At 39.3% G+C, this 18,576-nt stretch overlaps 1 protein-coding gene across 2 annotated transcripts; it reads right to left on the bottom strand.

The window, feature by feature from the left end:
* Positions 1 to 528: 528 nt before the first annotated feature.
* Positions 529 to 18,093, bottom strand: RBBP4 (RB binding protein 4, chromatin remodeling factor). Of its 2 annotated transcripts, none has more exons than XM_007182454.2 (12): positions 17,938 to 18,093; positions 17,230 to 17,377; positions 14,095 to 14,240; positions 7,672 to 7,845; positions 7,190 to 7,305; positions 6,916 to 7,076; positions 6,693 to 6,819; positions 6,178 to 6,255; positions 5,369 to 5,445; positions 4,871 to 4,928; positions 4,671 to 4,781; positions 529 to 1,526 (listed from the first exon to the last, which is right to left on the bottom strand). In XM_007182454.2, the coding sequence occupies exons 1-12, from the start codon at positions 17,951 to 17,953 to the stop codon at positions 1,461 to 1,463; spliced, it is 1,278 nt and encodes a 425-aa protein (XP_007182516.1). In that variant the 5' UTR covers positions 17,954 to 18,093; the 3' UTR covers positions 529 to 1,460. The 2 variants fall into 2 exon arrangements, with proteins under 2 accessions (XP_007182516.1, XP_057413408.1); XM_057557425.1 differs by having other exon boundaries at positions 17,230 to 17,374; positions 17,938 to 18,080.
* Between the last annotated feature and the right edge of the window lie 483 nt (positions 18,094 to 18,576).

Below are 18,576 nucleotides of genomic sequence, written 5' to 3'. Positions count from 1 at the left end.
ATTTTGATTTTTCACTTCATGAAAATGATTTTGGGTCAGAGTGATCTACTTAGTTAAATTGGGTGATTGAAGAACTGGGCATTTTACCTGGTTATGGCACTTGGCTTTCAAGAGCCTATTTTTCTAACCTCTAAGTACAGGCCCCAGTGAAAAAAATACTGGGGAGATTCAACCTCTCTATGAGAAAAGGTCAAACACCTTTTCCAAATTGAAATTTTGCCTTAAATTCTCTCTGCCACACTGCCTCTGACATTCTTGAAAGTTCATGTAGTTCTCTAGAGATAGACTTCAAAAAGATGTTATTTTATCAAAGACTAATCTGTGCACCTCTGATTCAGTATTTTATGTCTTTCACTTTCCCTGGGAAGGAGTAAAGCTCTTTGCTATACTTCTGGGTCTATTATATTTAATTCTGCTCTTGGTAGTCAAAGACCATAGAAAATAACTGTCATCTGAACAACTCTTCTAGAAGCCAGAGACTGGTGTTTGATGGATATTATATATTAAATAAAACCCATCAGCGTGGGGTTATGTAGAAAAGCAATTTATTCCATTATAAGCACTTACACAGTTAGTCATGGAGAGTAACAGGCCTGCTGGTGAAACAGGTCACCCAAAATAGAGATGGTATCAAACTAGTGGTCAAGGACTAACTCCTTAAAAAAAAAAAAAAAAGCAACTCTTATCCAGGATTAATTTAATTTTAAAAACAAATACAAGTTATTGATTCACTCTTCTCAATTTAACTGGACAGTCTACCTGTGGTATAACTGTCAGGTAAAAACATACATCTTTACAACTTGGTGGTCCCAAGTTTTTTTTTTTTTTTTTTTTTTAAACCATTTCACAGAAAGGAAAGAAATAATATGAAAACAGCTCAAGAAATACACTAACAAGCAAAAATATATGGGGAAAGAGGAACACATTGTTTTGACTTAACTGAAGAAACCGAGAGGAGACTGGTCTATGTAAGAAAATGTGTATCCTGGAAAGTTTGGTGTGAAGATTTTAGAGCAGGAATTTATATGACTTGAATCTCCCCTATTTCCTGAATAAAGACGACATCTTGTAGTATTTATACTTCATGGCTCAGACACCTACCTCACTTGGCTCTATTTCTTACTCACTCTAGCATTTACTTAAATGAGTCAGAAAAACTTGGGGATATAGCATAAGAAGAAAAATAACCACACACAATATTCCCCTTTTTGTGGCTACTTTAGACCTCTGTTACTAGAAAATTCCTGAAGAAAATTTAAATATAAGTCTGTGGCTTTGCTGAATCAAGAAGCCCCCAGTTAATATTTAGAAAACACCTTCTGTTTGGACTAATAACATTGTTGATAGAACTTATTATAGAGGGATAACCAAAGTCTGTGTCTCAAAACCAGTGTTAAATCAATCTCAGGGTTGAGAGGAAGAAAAGGGGAGTCTAAAATCACAAGAAGTGCAGACATTCTCTAGGATCCTTGTCCTTCTGGATCCACGCTTCCTTCAGGGTCTTCGTCATTATAAATGTTCTCTGCCTGCCAAAAACAAGAAAAAGAGAAAAGGATATTGAGTAAACATGAAAGTTACTTCTTGAAGTTAAGGTTTCAAATAGAGAGGCCAGGGAGACAGACTGTGGGGCATATAATCTGTTTTAACTATTCAACTCTGCAGTTGTTTGATGAAAGCAGCCACAAACAACCTGCAAATGGATAAGTATACTCGCGTGCCAAATAAAACAGGCAGCTGGCCACAGGCCAATGCCCCTGGATTAGGATATTCCCTAAAAACTGAAGTATGGTTACCATTTGTCTTGATAATCAACCTTGAGTCTTTTAATCAGACATTATTCGTAATAGTCAAAAAGTAAAAACAATGGACAAATAAAATAATATATCCATACAATGGAGTATTACTTGGCAATAAAAAAAGTCAGTCACATATTGTATGATTTCATTTATATTAAATGTGCAGAATAGTCAAATCCATAGAGAAAGTAGATTAATGGTTGCCTAGTACTGGGTGGACTGGAGGCAAATGGGAGGGATGGCTACTGGGTGTGGGGTTTCTTTCTGGGGTAACTGACTGTAGTGATGGTTGCACAATTCTGTGACTGCACTGCAAAAACCATGTTCCACATCTCAATTTATAAATATTTTAAAAAGAGAAACTGTTCTTGCATAAAATAAACTCTACTTGTACTACTTGATGAAACACCCATATCCAAGAGCATCTTAAACATAGAAACCGCTTTCACTTGGGCAAAATTTACTGTTCTTAGTATCTACTATGCACTTAGTATCCCTAGGGTAGGTGCTACAGAGGATGGGATAGTCTTAGCTTACAGGGACAAACAATGTATACAATTATGTGAGTAGTCTGACAACAAAAGTGTGGTATCTTCTCCCCTGACACTGATGGGGTGTCCAACAACTCAGTTCAGTCCTGATTCTGACCACCTGGAGGTAGCACTGTGACCAAGGGCTCAATCCCACAAGACTACCCTCACTTCAGCAGAGGCCAGTGTCAAGCCTTGAGTGCCCAGGCTACCCGAGTACTCCTGCCCAACTTGGCTATAAATTTTCTCACAGCCCACCCCCCCAACCCCGCCAGGTTTGATGATTTGCTGGAATGATTCACAGAACTCAGGAAAGCACTTTACTGGTTTATTATAAAGATTGTAACTCAGGAATGGCCAAATGGAAGAGATGCACAGGGCAAGGTGGGGATGGAGCACAGAGCTTCCACACCCTCTCTGGTGGCATTGATATATTCACCAACCCAGAAGCTCATGAAATCGAAAGCTTTTTATGGAGCTTTCCCAAGAGTTTTTATAGGGGCCCCCTTAAGTTACCTCCTTAGCCTGAACTCAGGTGTGGCCAAAAGGAGCTACTTATAAATAGCAACAGAGACTCCTACAACTCAGGAAATCCCAAGGGTTTTAGGAACTCTGTGCCAGGAACCTGGACAAAGACCAAATGCTTACTACTTATTATATCACAATAATTCTTAAAAAAACCCAAAACAAACAGCCTCCCCCCCCCCCCCAAAACGGAGTAAAGTAACAACCTGGACTGGAGGTGATGGCCTTGAAGGTGATGTAGCTTAATCTCCTACAACATTCCCATGGCAACTACTAAAATACCTTTCATTGACAGGCTAAGGCAGCCCATTTCACTTTCTTGTTAGAACTCTAATATTTTATATTAATTTTGTGTGGGTATGTTACAAGGAAAAGGATAAAGTGGATTTTCTGTTAATACATGAAACAAATCCTTATTATAAAAAATTATAATACAGAAAGGTATAAAGAATAAAACAAGAATTCTCTAAACATACCAACCACATTTTGGCAAATAGCCTTCTATTAAATAGTTACATATAATTAAACATAAGACTAGACACCCAAATTTTAATAAGAGGGATTCTATCATGCTGTTCTATAATTTGCTTTTTTCCTACTTATTAGCATATCATGAATAGCTTATAAAACTAAGTATACTTCATTCTGATACATAATACTCCAAAGTATCGATGCAGTATATAATGTGTTAATCTCATAGGCCACAAATACTCCCATTTTATTTCTTTATTTTTGATTAACAGGGCTATTCCGTAAGAAAGTTCTGAATATCAAAATTTTTTTCCCTCATGTTAAGCCAAAAACTCACCTTTGGAGTTTCTTCCTGGCTCTAGATCTACTCTGAGACACCAAAAGTTTCTTTTGAATTATTTTCATTTATTAGGCTACTGTCACTTAAAAGTCATGCAGTTGTTTTGTAAATTGTGGTAAAAGACACATAACAAAATTTACCATCATAACCATTTATAACTGTATAGTTCAGTGGCATTAAGTCCATTCACACTGTGTGCAGCTATCACCACCATCCATCTCCAGAAGGCAACTGTTTCTTGTATTGCTACATATCAGACATTACAGTTGCTTTTATTAAATTCCAAGTGCTCTGAAAATTCAAAGAAGGGTGATCACCTTCAATTGGGGTATTAAGGCAGGGAATGTTTTTGACATCTAGGCAAGTTTCATGAAGAAATGGTACTCTTTGATGCTGTGACATTGCAGTAGGAACTGTGCTAGGCATGTTCATAAGTAATTTCAAGGGAATGATCATTCCTAAAGATTCGACTGCTAGCAAAGAGGGAGAAACAGGAGGCAAGCCAACAATTAGGAGGTTATTGCAATAGCCCAGCAAGTAGTACTGAGAACCTGACCAAAAAACTAGGTGTGGAATAGAAACAGGAAAGTTGGTTATATCTGTTTGTAAGTTGAGTAAAGACAGGAGAAACACTGCAGAGATCAACAATATAAAATCTGATAAGTGAACCGCACCTAGAGGTGAATAGACAATAGAGGAAGACCTGAGTTTTCAAGTCTAGTGAGCTGGGGAGACATTGAAGTCATATAGAAAACAAAAAGTCAGGAGGTGAGGGGAGTAAGGAAAGGAAGGAGAAAAGAAAAGATCAGTTTTGTTTAGTTGAGTTCAAGATACCAGTGAGACAACTTGATAAAGTTAAAGGGTAGGCAGCTGAAAATGATAATGTGCAGGCAAGTCACACTTGGGAGTAAACTGAACAGAGTTGCCAGTTGTACTGATGAAGTATATAAATATGAAGTGATACTAGGTCTCATTTATCTAAACTCGCCCAAATTAAGAAACACTTACCATTTGCCAAACTTGCATGATATTGTCTTCTGATACAGAACAAATCACCCAAGGTTCATTGGGATTCCAGGAGAAATCAGATATCTTGGCAGTGTGACCACCATGAATAAACTGAAAGAGGAAGGAAAACAGAGATGAAAAGCAGACAGAGGACAATAAATCACAAACTATTTCAGTTCTGCTCAGTATCTGTAACATACCAGCAACTCTGGTGGCCCATCTTCTGCATCTTCTGGGGATTGTTCCTCTCCAATTTTACTAGCACAAAAAGATTTTCAGAAGTTAAAACAGGGACTTCCCTGGTGGCGCAGTGGTTAAGAATCCGCCTGCCAATGCAGGGGACACGGGTTCAATCCCTGGTCCAGGAAGATCCCACATGCCGCGGAGCAACTAAGCCCGCGAGCCACAACTACTGAGCCCATGTGTAGCTGCTGCAACTACTGAAGCCCTCACACCTGGAGCCTGTGCTCCGCAACAAGAGAAGCCACTGCAATGAGAAGCCCGCGCACCACAACGAAGAGTAGCCCCCACTAGCCGCAACTAGAGAAAGCCCGTGCGCAGCAACGAAGACCCAACGCAGCCAAAAATAAATAACTTTTAAAAAAGAAAAAAAAAAAAGTTAAAACAGATTTACCTTGAGTAATTCTGGAAAGTGTAAGAAAATAACTCCACAAAGAGTAATAATTAACAAGACTTACCTTAAATCCCAGACATTCAGTCTGCGATCAGTGCCACTGGAAGCCAAAATAGTCTCATTGTGAGGCGACCACTGAACCTATACATAAGAAAAAAGCCATCAATTAGAAAATTGAGAGGAAAAAATCTAACATTAGATTTAACAATTTAACCCATTACTAGACCCAGGATATCAGCTTTTGTTCTATTTCATATTTTTGAAGATCTCATTTATTCTTATTGTCTAATTCCAGCTTCTAGCCAAATGTCATCCAGTGCTGACCTAAGAACTAAAGTACAGATCACACACAAAATAATTATTTACCCAAGTACTTATAATGAATTCAGTATTACACGTAGGACTGACTGCAAAGACTATAATGTACTCCTCACAGTGCCCTTGCATTAAGCTTCCAACATAATGTAACAATTATTTCTTGAACTGAGTCAGAGGGTTTTGCATATGGAGCTTAATTAAACGGATGAGGCAGAAAACATGGAGTCAGTACTTTAGGAATGAACTGTGAAATTAACAGATACAGCAAGTTTTAAAGGATAAAGGAGTGGAAATAAAGGAAGAGACAAGCGTCAGGAACAAGGCTGATAAAATAATCAGGCACTAAGTTTAATACCTCAAGAGTGTAGGTGACAAATGATCAGTTTGAGAAAGTATAGAAATAATGGAGGGAAAACAATCCCAATTCATACAGAGATCAGCATAGGCATAAAGAAGATTTTTATTACTTATAGCAATGGGATAAGGCACAAGTGTGCCCACTCCCACACTCAGATTTCCCTTGGGGCGGGGGGAAGGAGCATTAGTTTCTCTCACCTGGAATATTTCATCCTTATGTGATTCAAAGGAATGCAACTTAAGTTTCAGATTTCTCAGATCCCACAAGGCAACAGTCTACATACAAAAAGGAAAGCAAGTGCAATCAATAAAATTTTTTTATTGAGAAAAAGAAAATCCATAACTAAAAGATCTCTGTGCATTCAAAAGAAGCCAGAGAGGGACTTCCCTGGTGGTCCAGTGGTAAAGAATCCGCCTTCCAATGCAGGCGACGCAGGTTCGATTCCCCGGTCGGGGAACTAAGATCCCACATGCTGCAGGGCAAGTAGGCCCGCGCAGCACAACTACTGAGCTCGCACGCCTCAACTAGAGAGCCATGCACCACAACTAGAGAAGAGAAAACCCGCGCGCCACAACTAGAGAGAAGCCCGCGCGCCACAACGAAAGATTCTGTGTGCCACAACTAAGACCCGACACAGCCAAATAAATAAATATTAACAAAAGAAGCCAGAGAAATCCACCCTATGTTTTCTTGGAGAATAAATCACACTGACCTTGTCAGCTGATCCTGTGGCAAGAATGAACTCACTATAAGGATTGAAAGAAAGGCAGTTCACTTCAGCAGTGTGAGCATCAACTGAGTGGCTTGGTTTGGAAGTATTGTTTGAACGAGTATCCCAGCTTTAGTAAAAGAGAAAAAACAGGAAAAAAGCTTGAAATGGGTAACTAAATATAAAACTTAGATAATATATTGAGAAAAAAATGGATTCTACTCACATCATAAGTTTCTGATCATCAGCAACTGACCCAAACAGAGACTCATGGAGCAGATGCCAGGAGACGTCTTCTACTACTGCTGTATGCCCTGTAAAGATGGTCTTCGCATCCACAACTTTTCCTTCCTTTGGAACAGCACTGATGTCCCATAGGCAGATAGTCTTAAATGAAAAATTAACTATTATATAAAAGGGTCTCACTTCCCGACACACCCCAGAGGAAAAAAACTGATATAAATAGCCCAGATTTGCTTCAGAATGGAAAGGATACGCACATGGTCATCTGAAGCACTAAGTAAGTGCCCACTGAGATTTGGGTTCCAAGAAAGCCCGTAGCCTTCCTTCTGATGTCCACGGAGACGCAAGTCTGGGTTGCACTCTCCAGAAGGGTCTACGAAGTAACAGACACATCAAGACTATCCAGTCCACTTCCTCTTTGGATCTACTAAGTATAATGGAATTTTTATCAAGAGGTCTAAAGCTCTTACTTTTTATGAGACATACAGCCCCATTATGACCAAACAGATAATGCTTGAGAGCTGCACATTCTATCCTATGTAAAAAAGCATTTTTTTTTCCCACGTAGGGAAGAAGGATGAAGGAAGAGCACCCACACATATCAATATAAGTCACAAGATGTTAAGTTATACAAAGAATAACAAGCAATTAAAATTGAGAGAAGTAAAAAAAAAAAGAGAGAAGCAATGTATCCCCACAGTGACTCATCATTTGTATCTGAATCGAAGAGGGCAAGTACCTGGTTTAGAAGGATGTTTCGTATAGTCAAAAACAAGAACATCACTGGATGGAGTCTTTGTGGCAATGATGCAAGGGTTCTGGGGCATATAGCGTGCCCTGTTTACTTCTCCTTCATGGTTGATCTTGATTTCTATTTCAATTTTTCCACTAACCGAGCCAAAACCTCCAAATTCTGTAAATACGATAAATTAATTGCAAATGAGGACAAAGCAAGAGCTACTCTATGTCACTCAAAGTATGACACAGGCAAGGCTTTTAATCAACGAACTGGTGTAATACTAGAAGCGATCTAAACATTTGTTAGCAGTATAAAGTGTGTTCACATTCCTTACTTCATTTCATTCTTACCATAACCCTACAGCGTAGGGAAGAGTTATTATCTCCAAAAATTTTACACGAGGGCTTCCCTGGTGGCGCAGTGGTTAAGAATCCGCCTGCCAATGCAGGGGACAGGGGTTCGAGCCCTGGGCTGGGAAGATCCCACATGCCACGGAGCAACTAAGCCTGTGTGCCACAACTACTGAGCCTGTGCTCTAGAGCCCGCGAGCCTAGAGCCCGTGCTCCGCAACAAGAGAAGCCACAGCAATGAAAAGCCTGCGCAATGCAACGAAGAGTAGCCCCCGCTCGCCACAACTAGAGAAAGCCCACGCGCAGCAACAGAGACCCAATGCAGCCAAAAATAAAAAATAAAAAAACAGAAAAATAAAAATTTTACACAAGAAAAGAGAAGCTCAGAGGACCTACCTTAATTTGTTTATGGTGACTTGACTATGGCAGAACCTAAACTGAATCCCTATTTTTCTGATCCCTAGCCTGGTACTTTCAGCTACACCTACAATGATTTAGGTAATAATATACCTAGTAAGTATTACATTACTATCTAAAAGTAAGGAACACTATTGACTCCACTTCAAAAATTCTCACTAAGTGGCTTTCAAGCCTCACTTAAACTATCAAAAAAAATGTGCTAAATCAATAAAATCTAAGTTACTGTTTTAATGAATATCAAGTACACAGTGTGCTAGGTACTAAAGAGTCCCTTTTACTATTAATTTGAAACTCTAGTTTGGGATGACCTTTCTGAAATACTGTCACATCTTTCCTCACACCAGTGAGGAAAAACAGAGCCACAACAGCTGGTTCTACTTTCCTGACCTCCCACTTACACTTGCCAACCAGAGTCCTTGGTTGAAATAAACCAGGTAGGCAAGGACTAGACAAAAACATTTTTTATTCATATTTGACTACTGTATGCACTTACAGAATTCTCCCAAGTACCATTATAAAATGTATAACAATATAATTTGTGATTATGTAAATCTTGGCAAAGCAATATTTAAACAAAGGTAGTTAATAAGTAGCCAAAGAATTACAGAAGGCAGCATGATAAGGTACCTGAGTTAAGAGTCAGGCCATGGCATAACTGACTCTGCCACTTACTATCTTGGTGATTTTGGTGAAGGCCTTCAATTTCTCTGAACCTCAAATACCTTACCCATAAAACAAAGTTATGAGAGTAACTTGTAGATGAAAATGACACTCTGAAGGACAAAAATCTTTTCACAAAGCAGAGACACAGTTGGGTAATATAATTAGCAGATAACTTTCAACCTCAAAATAACTTTATAAGTTGAAAAGCAGTGGTTTAAACAAGCTAAAAACCTAGAAACAGTTCAAAATAGACTCTAAAAGAGAAAAAAAAACCAAACACATTAAACAATTTTTCCCCCAGAATTCTAGACCACAAGTATCTACAATGTAAAAAAAGAAGGCATGATTAGGATATGTGATCTCAAAGAACTTTTAGTCCAAACACAGGGAGATAAGATAAGCACACAATTATAGATGACTATGACAAAAAAGAATAATTGCCAGAAAAGAGATACCAACAAGGAAAGAGCAATAGCTGGCATGGAGCCCACAGAGCAAGGGGTAACTGTTATATAATGTGGGTTATTTCAGTATCAGCTATATACTACTAATCAGAAGGGCCCCCCTAACTGTAGTTGAAGTACAGTAATAAGAAATCAGCTTAAAGGATTCATAATTGAGATTTATGAAGATGAGGATTTATCTATTTAACAAATAGAGATTCCCCAAGTTGAAGGTGATACGCAAAAGGCCAAATCTGATGTAGGAAAGAAAGACTGAGGTAGCAATGTACAATAAAGTGAATGACTATCAAGGTCTAACTATATTGCTATTTGTTTGCTTCTCTCCATATAAAATACTATTTAAAAAGACTGAGACATAACAATATAGTAAAAGTGCCTAGCCTGATGAATTTTTACATATGCATATTATCAGGGGAACTACCACACAGATAAAAATATGGAACATCTCCAGCCCTCTCTCATCCTCCTGCAAGGCACCACTGTGTCCCTCCCAACCAATGCTGCCTGACAAACTAGATAACCGGCATTCTAATTTCTACCACCGTGCCATTTTTTGAGTTCATAAACATTTTGAAACTAAGAGGAATAAGTTGTAACATCTTGAGTCAAATATTCCATTATTTCATCATGATTTAGTAATAGTTTATTATATATTGAGGCAAAAGACTAAAGATTACTTAAAAACAAACGCCGCCCCCCAAACCCATTCCCCAAATAAGTTGCTAAAAATAAATCTGTTGATATTTGAAGATCCTGGTAACAGAGTCTGAAGTAAACTTTTAAACCTAATCTATTTTCAGGCTTAAAATGTGACCACAGCCAGGCTGAATCTAATATAAACACACAAATTCTTTTTAATGTCAAAACAAGCCTAAGCCAGTTTTTAGTTCTTTCTCTTTGAAAGTTTAATGATCTTTTGAAGCTGTCTGCCACCAAGTACCTCAAACCAAATGGGGTCAAGTAGATGGTAATCAATTACAATAGTTCAATCTGAGAGTCCAGGACATTTCATCTGAGAGCAAGGAGGGACTAGGAAGCTATCTATCTAACAACAACCCAAGAAGCTTTAAGAGACATTAGTATGTATCTACTTCCACCACTGTTGAGACCACATGGAGAGCACCTGTCCCGCTTTAAGCACCAAGCTTGTTCAGTCATCCGAGGGTGATTTGAAGGACGAAGGAGAGGTAAAAGGAAGAGAAAAGGAAGGAATGGGAGCTGATATGCTATGTAACCTTAGGGCAAGTTACAAAACAACTGTAAGTATTGATTTCCTTGTGAGGATTGAATAGGGCGAAATAGAGTCATACAAATATATCATACATATTACTGGTATTTTTCATAGTTCCTCTAATTGTTAAGTATTAGTAAGGGGGATAAAGGTATCATCAGAACATAAAAGTAAATTGGTTTGATGCCACTCAAAAAACTCAGTTACCAGAAAGAGACTGGAGTGTATGTTAAAAGATGCCATTTCAAAAACCAGGGAAGACTTACATGAGGAATCTAAAAAAGAATACAAATGAATCTATATACAAAACAGAAACAGACTCACAGACATAGAAAACAAACTGATGGTTACCAAAGGGGAGGGGTTGAGGGGGATAAACTAGGAGTATGGGATTAATAGATACAAACTACTATACATAAAATAGATAAGCAACAAGGATTTACTGTATACTCAATATCTTGTAGTAACCTATAATGGAATATAAAAAAACCCAAAAACCCCCCAAAACCCAATGAATCACTATGCCGAACACCTGAAACTAACACAATATTGTAAATCAACTATACTTAAAACAACAAAAACAGTGAAGAAAATGGATTAGTCAGCAAATGGCATTAAAAAAAAAATTGCTAACCACTTAGGAAAAAAGCTCGTTTTCCTATTTCATCTCTAAAACCAAAACAAATACAAGAAAGATTAAAGTTTTCGTAGTCAAAACATAAAAGTACCAGAAAACAACAGCTAACTATTTTAAAATCTTGGAATGAAGGCCTTTCAATGAATGACAAAATCTGAAGGACACCAGAGGAAAGCTGGATAATTTAAAATTCAAAGCTTCTAAACTAAATAGGACTCAAAATTATAAAATAAAGAGGAAAAAAATTACCTATAACCTATTAGGTTAGGGATAACTTACCTTATATATAGAGATAACTCAAAAGAAAAAATGAGCGAAAAACATAAATAGGCAGCTCAAGAGAGAGACAGACAAAAGACAAATATTTTAAAATAGGTCCAACATCACGAATAACTTAAAAAGCAAAGTAGGGAATTCCCTGGCAGTCCAGTGGTTAGGACTCTGTGCTTTCACTGCTGAGGGCACGGGTTTGATCCCTGGTCGAGGAACTAAGATCCTGCAAGCAGTGTGGTGCAGCCATTAAAGGAAAAAGAAAAAAGCAAAGTAAAATAAGAGTGTAGTATTACATTCAGTGTTGGCAAAGGCATGCAGAAACAGACATCAATACATCTGCTATTGGTGAAATTGTGAATCTTTCTTTGGAGGGCAACTTAGCAGTACCAATTATAACTGAAAATGTTCTTGCCATTTGATTAGCATTCCACTTAATCACTCTACAGCAAAACTATGCAAGATACATGCACAAGAACTGTTTTTGAAGCCAAAAGATTGGAAACCACTTAAATGTTAATTGAGGGATGGTTAATTATAGTATAGTATACAGCCATCAAAAAGGAGACACATCTCCATATGCTCACACAGAAAGATGTCCAAGATACGCCAGGCCAGGAAAGTGTATTTTATGCTGTATTCCCAGTACCAAGAAAAATTGCCTGGCATACAGTAATACTTAATATATTCGTTGAATGAGTGATCCAATAAATGGGATAGATAAACCATTCAAAAAACTATCAATTTAACAGCGATCCATAAGGGATAGATTTACAGGGGGAGGGGGGTTCACAGTATTTTATATTTACTTCAAATTTTTTTTTTTTTTTGGCTGCACTGTGAAGGCTTGCCGAATCTTAGTTCCCTGACCAGGGGTCCAACCAGGGCCCCCGCAGTGAGAGCATGAGTCCTAACCACTGGACCACCAGGGAATTCTCTGCTTTATTAAAGATGATTTATTATATTACCAATCAGAATATTTGTTTTATGTCTAAATAACCAAAAGTCCTATTTAAAGACAATTTATTTAATAAAAAGGAAACAGGCTCAGAGAGGCTAAATGATTTATCCTCAAGCCACACAGCTAGTGAGCAGCCCAACAGGGTCTCAAGCCCATCTTCTGATTCTTTTTTTTTTTGATGTGGACCACTTTTAAAGTCTTTATTGAATTTGTTACAATATTGCTTCTGTTTTATGTTTTGGTTTTTTGGCCGCAAGGCATATGGGATCTTAGCTCCCCGACCAGGGATCAAACTCAAACCCCGTGCATTGGAAGGCGAAGCCTTAACCACTGGACTGCCAGGGAAGTCCCAGTCTTGATTCTTAAGTTCAGCGTTTTATCCCCTCAATCACTGATGCCTACCTAGAGAATAACTCTGTAGTAACCATATCCTATAGTTCACACACTTGGGTCAGTGACACAAAATCATGTTTGCTGACCTTTATCCTAAGAACTTATTTTGCATTCTATATTACCCTAACCTAAATATGGAATGATCAAAAGAGTAGCTGCACATTACAATCCTGGCAAGTAACTGGAACCCAAAATATCTTAGATAAAAGAATGGATTCTGCTAATCAGGAGAAATCTAAGATAAAAAACATTAAACATTCATTTTTTAGGGCAAAACTCTCAATACTGAGAGCCTATCTTCTACCTCCCAGTAATAATTTGAGTTCAAGGACAACAATAAAGGAAACCCACTCATTTCTATCTCTTCTGAAAGGGAAAAAGTATTTCATGAACAGTTATGCCCTGAGAATATCTCCTAAAAATAGGATATAATTAAACACTCATTTATTTTCATACACTATACAGCACATGCCATGGTTAAGTCATTTCTACCACTTAAACCCGGAAAGTGTAATTTAAGCCAGTGTTTTTCAACCTTTATTTTTATTATTGCCCCTGTAAGGAACCTTGTAGGACATTTTTTCTGATACCTTGATGAAATTCCTGTGTATTTGTTTATGCATGCTATGTATATCTGTGCTTTAAACAGTTCAAAGAATAAGATTGTTTTCACACACACACCCCTCTGAGAACCAATTTTCACTCCCGCAGGGGCAGTATCTCCCATGTTGAGAATGCAAGCATGCATAGCAATAATATATGGTGGATTTTTGCTTCTTTCAATTCTAGAAATTTCCCCACCACCAAATTTAGTTGAAGGAAGTTTATAGAAAAGGTACAGAACCAAGTATGTGTTAAATATGTCTTCTGACATCTAATATCTATACTGCAAAATCAGGCTTTCCAAAGCTTAGTTATCTTGTTCCTAATTTGAGAGACTACTTTATCAAACTGTACACACTCTTTATGATAATTTAGAGATATGAAAAATATAACCCATACATCATTCCTTCCTTCACCTTTAAGATTCCTACCTCCTTTTTCACTGTCGTAGTGTGAAGCATCAAACTGAGCATCATCATTAGGGAGCTGCACACTGGCTATCACAAGGTGGTTTTGCTCATCTGACGTGTGTGTCCCCAGGACAAGTCGATGAATACTGAAATCTTTCCCTTCTGGTCTGTAATAGCAATATATGGTCAGTATTCAAATCAGTACACTAAGAGAGACTACGAAGTCAGTGACATACATGTATGCACAAGGCACTATTACAACCAGGTTTTGAGAGGAAGAAGTCATTAAGAGCCACAGTTCCTACTTTTCACATATCTTCCATAGAGCTGAGTATAAGGACCACAGAGCACTTAATTTTGTAATTATTTCTTAACTTAGTCAAATGTTTACAATTACTTTGAGGAAAAAGTCTGATGGAATAAGATACGAATTAACTACTCACCCTTTACAAGGAGTTGGAGGGAAAGAAACCAATTGCTGGGTATAATACCACTTTAGGTTACTTCATTAGGTTAACGTCATTAAAAGGGAAAGGAAGTAACATCAGGTAAACTAACTGTTCAAATGCTACTGAAGCACAAAGATGATTAAGATGTGATTCATATCCTCAAAAAACCAGGGACAATTAAACAGTCATATACACAAACATTTTAAACACAAGTCAACATATAATTCATGAAAAGTACCCAAGAACATGGAAATTTAGATACGAAAGATTACTTCTGGAATAAAGGACACGTTCTTAGAAGAAGTGTTACCTGAGCAGGTCTCAAAATGAGAGATAATCTAGAAGAGGGGGACAAGGGCTTTGGAAGACAGTATTCTAAGGGAAATAAGCAAAGGGGAAGATTACAAAGTGCCAGATACCACGTTAAGCATTTCACATACCTCATATCATTTAAACACCATAACAACACTCTGAAGTACTATTCTAATTTAAAGATGGTTTGGGAAAATTAAGCAACTTGCCTAATATCACAACTACCAACTAACAGAACTAGAACTGAAGTCCAAAGCTGACTTTGAATGTGGGAAAACAAAGTGAGAGAGAAGGCTAGAAAGCAGATTAAAATCAGACTCTAGGGTACTGAATGCCAGCTTAAGGCATTCTGGACTCTTCACTGTAAGGAACAAAGAACCATGGAAAACTTATAAGGGACATAGCATCATTTGAGTTACCTCAGAAGGATTAATTTAACAGTGTAAAACAGAGGTTCTTCAAGCGTGGTATCAGGAACAATAGCATCAACATCATCTGGGAACTTCAGCATGCAAATTCAGAGATCCACTATAGACCTACTCAATCTGAAACTTGGGGGGGAGGCGGGGGATGGTTTGTGGTGCTCAACAATCTGTTCTGCAGGGAATTCCTTGGTTGTCCAGTGGTTAGGACTCAGTGCTTTCACTGCCATGGCCCGGGTTCAATTCCTGGTCAGGGAACTAAGATTCCGCAAGCTGCAAGGCGTGGTCAATTGAAAAAAAAAAATCTGTTTTACAATCCCTCCAGCTGATTATGATGCCTGTTAAAGTTCTAGAACCCATGGTCTAGATGGGAAAGATGCTACACAAGAGTTGATCAGGGCTTATAAATGGACTGTCAAGTGATAAAGGGGGAAAAACCTAAGAAATGTCAAACCAAAGTCAACTATGAAAAGGAGAAATGGGAACAATAGAAAAAGTTGGGTTGGGACCTCCATGGAAAAAATATACTCAGTTTGAAATATGTCATGTTGGGGAAGCCAATAAAATACTCTAGATAAGACAGCTGAAAATTCAGGTAGCGCTCAGAAGTTGGGTCTAGAGATAAATCAACAGAAATTCCTCTGCACAGAGTTAATAGGTGTCTACATCTTACATGGGGAAAAACAGGAAAGATAAGAGGGCTGTCAACATAAAGTTGGGGATACCTGCATTTAGAAAGTTAAAGAACCAGAGCAAGTGAGGGAGGGGAGAACAATATTACAAAACTACGATTGTATGGTTTTTTGTTTTTGTGTTTAGAAACAAAATATGAATAAAAAAGAACACACACACACACAGTAAACAGTAGACATTAGAGATAGTTGCTTAAAGGACCCCTCCTTCTAAAAAAAAAAAATAAGTAAATGACATTGTTATTCGAGTAGAATACCAAAAAAAAAAAAAAAAAAAAGGGAAGGATATTTGGACCAATGTCTAATACTGCAGAAAGATTTATTTACCTAGATTCATAAAGTACAAAGCTACTAAGACTACAGCACAGATTTCAGCCTTGGGTTATTTAGTCTTATTCACTGCTTTCCAAACATAACTAATCACATTATATGAAAAACTTTTCTAGAATGACTTAGTAGGTATGGGGTGGCCAATATTTGGGATCCTCTGGTCCAATAATCTGGAATCACCATTCAACTATTCTCAAGTATCCTGCCACAAGTTCCTAAGTGGTTTGAACTGAGAACTCCTGACAGAAATGACTCCACTTATCCTGAACTCAAGTAATTCTGATGATTAGCTGAATATGGGAACTCCTGGTCATGATAAACCAGCTTCCAGCTCTAAATTTCTAAGTACTTATTAACATACTTAGGACAGATGTCGCCATTTTTAAAAAAATGCCAACGTGAAGGTAGCAGGCTCATTCTTAAGTTATTAATAACATTTATATAAAACTTGTTGAGCTGAAACGTAGCCAAATAACCACAATTCGCAAATTTCTTGACTTCTAAAGACCTGAGTTTTGAAGGAATTTACTTAGTTCACATCTAGAATTTTCAAATGTTGTTCTGAATGACAGGTACCATGTCACATTCATCTTTGCATTAACCAGCTACTACCAATGACTGTGAGATTCAAATTTCTTTTGTTGAAAGAACTGGACTCATCATAATACTTTTTGAAAGCTGACAAATTTTACATTACTGTTTGGTCAACTATAGTTATAATATGGCTATTCAATTCAGAATCAGATAAAGAAGACAACATGTTTTCTCTTATCAGGTAAGCTGCAAAGTTGTTTTACATTTTGCCTTTTTTGGCCTAGAAAAAAAAATGTCACCACTAGGTTCTGATCACGTGTCCGCTACGGGTGACTGGAGAAAGAAAAACAGGGAAAATCAATGCGAGAAATCTACACCGAGAACACAACAAAATAACGTTGAAAAGATTCCTATCACCTGGTTACATCTGGAAGCCACTGTGCAGTTAGGCTGGGCCACTCCAGAGCATGGGTCATCACCAAATCGTAAAGAAAAGGAGTGTTCTTTTTCCATATTTTGTATTCTTCATTGATCACACGTTCTTCTACTGCGTCATCAAAGGCTGCTGAAACATTAAAAACAAATTTAAGTTAGCGACCACAAATGGAAACCGAGTAAACACTTCCGAAGCTACCGGCACGGCTCCAGAATCCCGATTCTGAAATGGAGGTTTGTCTAAATCTCCCCGAGGCGCAGGCACCAACACCGCTCTCCAGCTTCACGGGGCCTAACTGCTGGGGTCATCCCGGCCAGACGCCGTTAGCCGTTCGGGCGACGGCGTCGGCAAGAGCACAGAACCCGCGAGGAGGCCCGAAAACCGACCCTTGCGGGTAGCGAGCGCTGCAGGGAGGACCCGGAGAGAGACAGGTAGACCGACAGGGAGCGCGGGGAGGGACCAAACACCCGCCGGGGCCCCCACCGCCACCCTCCCGCCGCTGCGCCGGGCCTCCGCTCCCGAAGACCTGGCGCGCCGTTAGCCCTCCCCGCGGGGCGATTTATCCTCACGCCTGCGATGGCGGGGACTGCACTCAGCAGAGTCCGGCCTGTCCTCACTGTTAGGCCGTGTCCAGGCCGCTACGCAAGCCCGGCACCCCCGCTCTCCTGTGGCCGCCCCGGCACCCTCACCTTCCTTGTCGGCCATGGCGGGCAGGCGAGCCGGGGGGATCGGGTTGAGTTTTGCGAGAGGGGCGGGGAGGCTGCGGGCGCTCGCTCTGCGCGCGCGGCCTCTATTGTTTCCTGCTGCCCCTGAGTGAGGGCCGACTCGCGCACCTTCGCGCCAACACCGGCCAATCGGAGCGCGTCGAGCGGCGAGGTGGGCGGGGAAGCCGCGTTCGTAGCCTATCCAGACGCGCAGAGTCGCTTGCCGCGGGGTCGAAGCGCGCGCTCCTCCCCTGCCCCCACACGGTCCGGAGCCGACTTCCTTCGATTGCGCGCGCGCGGGGTAGGTGAGAGTGCGCCTCTCGGGGTCACGTGAGAGGTTTAGTCCTCACTCTCCTGGGGGCAGCCATTTTCTTGAAGGATGTTAAGCTAGCGATCTCTTCAAAGTAGGACTTTAGATGAGGAGTCTAAAATGTTTTCGGGTCTAGTTGTCAACTCTGGGGGTGAGGCTGCAAGAAAAGGCTTCTATCAGACCTCGAGATGTCTAATTCAAGTGTCCCTTGTTCCTAGGTCCTCCAATTTATTTGTTCCCTTAGTTCTTAGAAAGAACTATTGATGAAGCAAGCCCAGAAAATGAGGCCTTGGACTTTTAAAGATCTCCTCCAA

This window comes from Balaenoptera acutorostrata, chromosome 1, assembly GCF_949987535.1.
Source record: "Balaenoptera acutorostrata chromosome 1, mBalAcu1.1, whole genome shotgun sequence".
In the NCBI taxonomy this organism is placed as follows: Eukaryota; Metazoa; Chordata; class Mammalia; order Artiodactyla; family Balaenopteridae; genus Balaenoptera; species Balaenoptera acutorostrata.
The sequence above is the reverse complement of the archived record's forward strand: the minus strand, read 5'-3'. Positions and strand labels throughout refer to the sequence as shown.